General features: G+C 37.9%; 1 protein-coding gene across 1 annotated transcript in view; it reads left to right on the top strand.

Moving 5' to 3' along the window:
• The window catches only part of LOC136858620 (U3 small nucleolar RNA-associated protein 15 homolog), a 60,276-nt gene extending 58,999 nt beyond the window's left edge, over nt 1-1,277 (top strand). Inside the window, exon 9 of the mRNA XM_067138318.2 lies at nt 1,010-1,277. Coding sequence (XP_066994419.1) covers nt 1,010-1,239 — 230 coding nt within the window. The 3' untranslated portion in view covers nt 1,240-1,277. The remainder of the gene's footprint in view (nt 1-1,009) is intronic.
• The last annotated feature ends 4,723 nt before the right edge of the window (nt 1,278-6,000 follow it).

Raw genomic sequence — 6,000 nt, forward strand, 5'->3', positions numbered from 1 at the left:
CTGCAGGACTAAATTCTGGCACCTCGCTGTCTCTGAAAACCGTGAAAGTAGTTAGTGAGACGTAAAACCAATAACATTATTATTATTATTATTATTATTATTATTATTATTTATTATTTCAACAGCCGTATCAGCAAAGAATATTTTGAAATTAAAAATGTTCATGTTCACTTCGCAGTTTGCTGTTGAATTCACAGTTATTTCGTGGCAACAAAATATTTTGTGACTTGTAAGAAATTTGCAACTTTTTGCAAATTTATTGTATCCCTAACTGAAAAGAAACAGAGTTAAAATGAACTGGGATTAGTTCGGAGGATACTCATCTGTGAAGATGGTTGAAGGAAGTTTGTTTTCCATTTCCATCTTTAATGTTCATCTTGGTCTCACCTCTATATTGTTCTTTGAAGGGATGGTTTTCTCTTTGCACTTCCCCTTAAAATAATAACCACAGCTACCTTTACATTGCTTCCTTCACTTATATTAGCCAGTCCTTGTGCTTATCCTTTAATTCCTGTCGTCTTTCCCATCGTCCTGTGTTTAAAGTATCTATACTAGATAGATTGTATAAACCAAACCAAACCCCATGGCACTACAGCCCTTGAAGGGCCTTGGCCTACCAAGCGACCGCTGCTCAGCCCGAAGGCCTGCAGATTGCAAGGGGTCGTGTGGTCAGCACGATGAATCCTCTCGGTCGTTATTCTTGGCTTTCTAGACCGGGGCCGCTATCTCACCGTCAGATAGCTCCTCAATTCTAATCACGTAAGCTGAGTGGACCTCGAACCAGCCCTCAGGTCCAGGTGAAAATCCCTGACCTGGCTGGGAATCGAACCCGGGGCTGGCTAGATAGATTGTATAGTTAGTCTTATTTTACTGAAATTTTAATTTTTTTCTTGCTCCCTCTCCTCCTGAGTTGGTTTTGCAGTAGTTAATTCAGTTGTTTCATTCTGCACTGAATTGAAGTATTATGTACAGTGATTCATAAGAAATTTTAAATATTTTTATTTTACAGATATTTATGACGATGCTTCAAGTTTGAGTCTAGAGGCGAAGAAGCTGTTTGTTGTCTTAGCGGAGAGAGTAAAGGCAGAAGAGAAGCTTACAGTGGATTTGACTGCCTTACAAGGAGAATTGCAGCTTCTTCTTTCAGGTGCATCTGTTGCAGAAACCAAAAAAATATCAGCCGTGGAGGAAAAACCCATTTTACCCTCTCGGACAGCTCAGTCTTATACTGTTAGATAGTGATTGTTGTTTGTATGAAATAAATATTTTATTTTGTGTGTGTGTATTTTTCTTTTTAATATTAGACTTTGTGAGGTAAACCTGCATAATTCCCAGAATCAGTTTCTATCTACTGGGAACTGGTGAGCACAGCTGGTCTAAAGTTTCTTCCTGCATTCTTATTAAACTAGCTTGAAGTAAACTCAAACCATCTTACTACTCCATTATATCCCTTTCATTCCTGCTGGGACATATGTGTCCTGCAAAATCATCAAACAATACTATTTGGATTTAATTCAATTATAATAGCACAGGACCATGTTCCACTGGTTATGTACCGGTATATGTTTATTAGTTCTAGCAGTACCATAAATTTCCACCAGATGGCACTTGTTCTCAGTTTTATTCATAGAACAGGGGATGATCGATGCAGGTCACTGTTTTCATGCAAATTCACGGTGGTTGCACGATTGTGTTCATTGTGTAGCATACGCTGCTAGTGATGATAAATACCACTTTAGTGCATATAATTATATCAGGCAAGTGCAATGGTATATCTAATTTCTTTACAGTGGGACACACATTACCCATTGGTAGTTTCCATTGGGACATATAGTCCCAGCGGTATTTTATAACCTGGTTTACAATATAGGTTACGTTTATTATAACTGAGATGACTTCAAGAAGACTGCGTCGGGGGATGTCTTTTCCAACGATGATCAACTGGCAGAGATTTTAGAGGAGAATGGAGAAGATTCAGTGTCAGATTTAGACCAGCTGTGATGATGATTTTGCAGATGTAAATTACGTGCCTAGTAACGATGATTCAGAAATTTTGGATAAAGATGATTCAACCTCAGAAGCAGAAGAAAACAACAATTGTAATGGAAATAATGTAGGCTTAGGTGCTTCCGATAATAATGAAAATAGAAATGTAAACTGTATAAATGATACAGTTTATTGGTTGCCTCCGAGCCGAAATTTTCAGCCTAGGCTGAAAGTTAGTTATAGAAGGACTCTGGTAATACTGAACAGAAACATAAATAGGTCATCGGATTATCTTGATATCTGGTTACAGATTTTTCCTCGCAGCCTGCTTTATCTACATTGCTCAGTGTACAGTGTAACATTAGACATTCTCAGACGTGAGAAGAAAATAAATTTAGCAGGCACTGATTACTCAAAATATCGCTTTTGTTAGGAGTAACGTTAGTGACAATAGAGTCCCAAATTTTTCTAGCTATTTGTCAAATCATGCATCATTGGGGAATGAGGCTGTCAGAACACTTTTGCAGAATAGATGTCAGTTGTTACTCTCAAAGTTTTGCTTTGCAAATCCTGACAAAGGGGAATTGTTTTCCAAAACCTATTATATCAATGATGTGATTTTTTTGTTTGAAGAAAAAAAAAAAAAAAAGAAAAAAAAATCAGAGAGCTATGGAGGATAGTCCTTTCCAAAATTTTGATTAGTCTATGAGTAAATTCAAGCAAGCCTTAAACAATTTTTACCTTTGAAACCGGTCAAGCATGGAATAAAAATCTGGAAATGTTCAATTTTAAAAGTGGTTATCTACATATAATTTAAAAGTGTATCTGGAAAGGAAGAAAGAAGTGAGGAAAAGTGAACTCTTGGAGAACGGGTCGTATTGAAACTAGTTGAATCAGTGAGAAATGATATCTTCATAGCATTCAACAGATTTTTTACTTCCATCAGACATGTGGACAGTATGCAGCAGTTGAGACATACGCCTACATATCTAACGGGAGAAACATGCCAAAAGTTGAGGGAAAATTGGACAGGAGCCAATATCAGTACTTGGGCAATGCTTCTGGAATGCTTGCTGCAGGATGGCAGGATTCTAAACAAATGATGGTACTTAGCAACTGCCATATGCCAAACTAAGTCAAAGTGCTAAGAAAGAAGAAAAATGGATGTAAAGAAGTGCCCTGCCCAGAATCAACATCATTCTACAATGAAATTATGGGAGGTGTAGATCTCTCAGATCAGGAAGTTAGCATGTATGATTTTGATAGAACATCTCAAAAGTTGTGGAGAAATGTCTTCTTCCAGATCCTCATGGTGGTCATTATGAATTCTTCAATTTTGTAACCAGAAATCCAGCACAAAAAGATTCCATTGCTTGAATAACTTATTCCCCTTGCTGAGCAAATGATGACTGCTGGCAAAGCAAATGTGAAGTTGACCTACCTAAGCATCAAAAGTGATATTTATTGTTGGAGAACACTTGCCAGTGTAAGGCAACATCAAAAGGTGATGTGTGAGGAGTGCAAAGCAGAAGAAAAATATGAACCAAAACTCTCTGTACAATGTCTAAGCTCTTCTGTACAAGAACTGCTTTATATCTTATCACACTTATGCACCTAACCTACATGTGAAGTGTTCTGATAATGTTATTGTTTTTACGTCCCACTAACTACTTTTTGACAGTTTCTGGAGATGCCAAGGTGCCAGAATTTTGTCCCACAGGAGTTCTTTTACGTAGTAATTGGCATGCTCTCACTTGAGACCGATGTTGCAGAACTGTGCGACTTCCCAGTAACTACAAGCGAAAGTGAAAACCACCGCCATCTCAATCTCTTATACTGCCTGCTCTCTCAGCGTGAGCTATTAGTGTCACAAACCTCCACTAGGGGCGCCAGCTAACGCACCCAGTTTATCTTGGTAACCACTTTGTTGTGTTCCCGTGAGTTTGCATTGCGTATTATTGATGTGTGTGTATCTGGTTGTAAAACTATGAATAGTTGTGTTCCCCTCTCTGTATCATAGCAAGGAATCCAAATTCTTCAGGTGTGAAGTTTCCTGAAATCCCCCAAGCAAACAACTTCGGGGAAATAATGAACAAAAGACCGTTTGTCTTTTAGAACAAATCCATAATTTTTGCAAGACAAAATCCGCGCAGTCAGAACAAATCATACGATACCGTGTGGCATGGAGAATAGTATCCCAAACTGTTAGGAATATGGGAAGACTCCTGGTCTACTGTCAGCTCCATTACAAAGTACTCTGGACAAGTAGCCTAAATGGGAGATGTTGAGTGTGGTGTCGGAATTTCCCAATTAGTGAAGGAAAGACTTAGAGCTAAATGTAAAACTCTCAGACCAACAGAGAGGAGTGTAACAGTGATTGCCAATTAAACGGCTAATTATGTACAGCTCCTGTACGACCGAACCCGTGACAAGTCCCTTTGTGTGGTCAATGTTGAAGGTGTATGCAGCACAGATATTAGAAAATCTGCTCTCGCGAATAAACTGTTTTGTTGTAAACGGACTTTCAAAAATGTTCCCTATTCCTGCTGCTTACTTCCTCATTAAAGACTTAGCAGACTCCGATCTATTCCTTCTAGTTCAGAAATGATTAATGCCGTTGACTGACAATCATAGAATCAATTCTTCCACATTTAAGAATTTGGAGAGGGAAAAGCGAGAACCTGTGTGACTCATCCATGTTATCCCAGTCGTAAACTTCTTTTCAGTTTTGACTATTGGCGTTTGATAAAAAATGTGGGATCCCGGTTCTTAAGCAGAGAAATGACAGCAATGGCATCATCACTTCCAAATATGTGAGAGAAGTTCATCACCTCCAAAGAGACTTGACATTCAAGTCTGTTCGGTATTACCAAACAACAGGGGAATTTAGAAAATATGAATGTTCTGCTGTACAAATATTTCCCCAGCGGTTACTGCTGATATACAGTCAATCAAATCAATATCAATCAATATTGATCTGCATTTAGGGCAGTCGCCCAGCTGGCAGATTCTCTATCTGTTGTTTTCCTAGCCTTTTCTTAAATGATTTCAAAGAAATTGGAAATTTATTGAACATCTCTCTTGGTAAGTAATTCCAATCCCTAACTCCCCTACCTATAAATGAATATTTGCCCCAATTTGTCCTCTTTAATTCCAACTTCATCTTCATATTGTGATCTTTCCTACTTTTAAAGACGCCACTCAAACTTATTCGTCTACTAATGTCATTCCACGCCATCTCTCCGCTGACAACTCGGAACATACTACTTACACATTATAATTCTCATGTTAGGTCCGTATTGAAATGTACGTAAATACAAAGTATGTTACAAGTGTTATTATTTTTTATATCCACCTATTCAATACAAAGATCTTTTTAGAAATTAAATATTATTATAAAATGTTAAGGGACATGTTTCACCCATATTAAGGGCATCATCAGCCTCAAACTCAAACCTGTATGGTGAAAAATCAGGATCCTGATTGCTCTTACAAGTCATAAAAAGATGATATCATTGTAGGTGTCTGTCCAAACATACAAATTGTTAGAATGTCCTTGGCTAAAATTGCAGTATCAAGCTGCATGTCAGAAGTTCACACGATTATACTTTCCGGAGCGTTGAAAAAATTTGTTGGGGGTAGAGCAATAAACTGCTCAGTCCTTTTTTTTTTTTTCAACTAACCTTTCCATAACTAATTTACATCTTTACAGATGAAAGGACTTCACACCAAAGAGCTCTATCAGCGTCGATAAACCTTCGAATTTTGCTCCTTCAAACAAGATAAATAAATCTATAGACAACCGAATGCTTTTTCCTTGCTCCCACAATTACTTAAGGAAGACGGTTATCTTATAACGCATTCGACTTTCACTCCTTCAGCCAGTTAAATAGACTATAGGCAGCTGAACAGCCACTTAAGAAGGCTGTTGTCTTTTCACAACATACGAAATTGGCATCTGTGACAGTTTATCAGCTTTGCTTTTTCTTATCCTCTAACAGGAGTATTCAAGGA

Source organism: Anabrus simplex, chromosome 1 (genome assembly GCF_040414725.1).
Source record: "Anabrus simplex isolate iqAnaSimp1 chromosome 1, ASM4041472v1, whole genome shotgun sequence".
Lineage (NCBI taxonomy): Eukaryota > Metazoa > Arthropoda > Insecta > Orthoptera > Tettigoniidae > Anabrus > Anabrus simplex.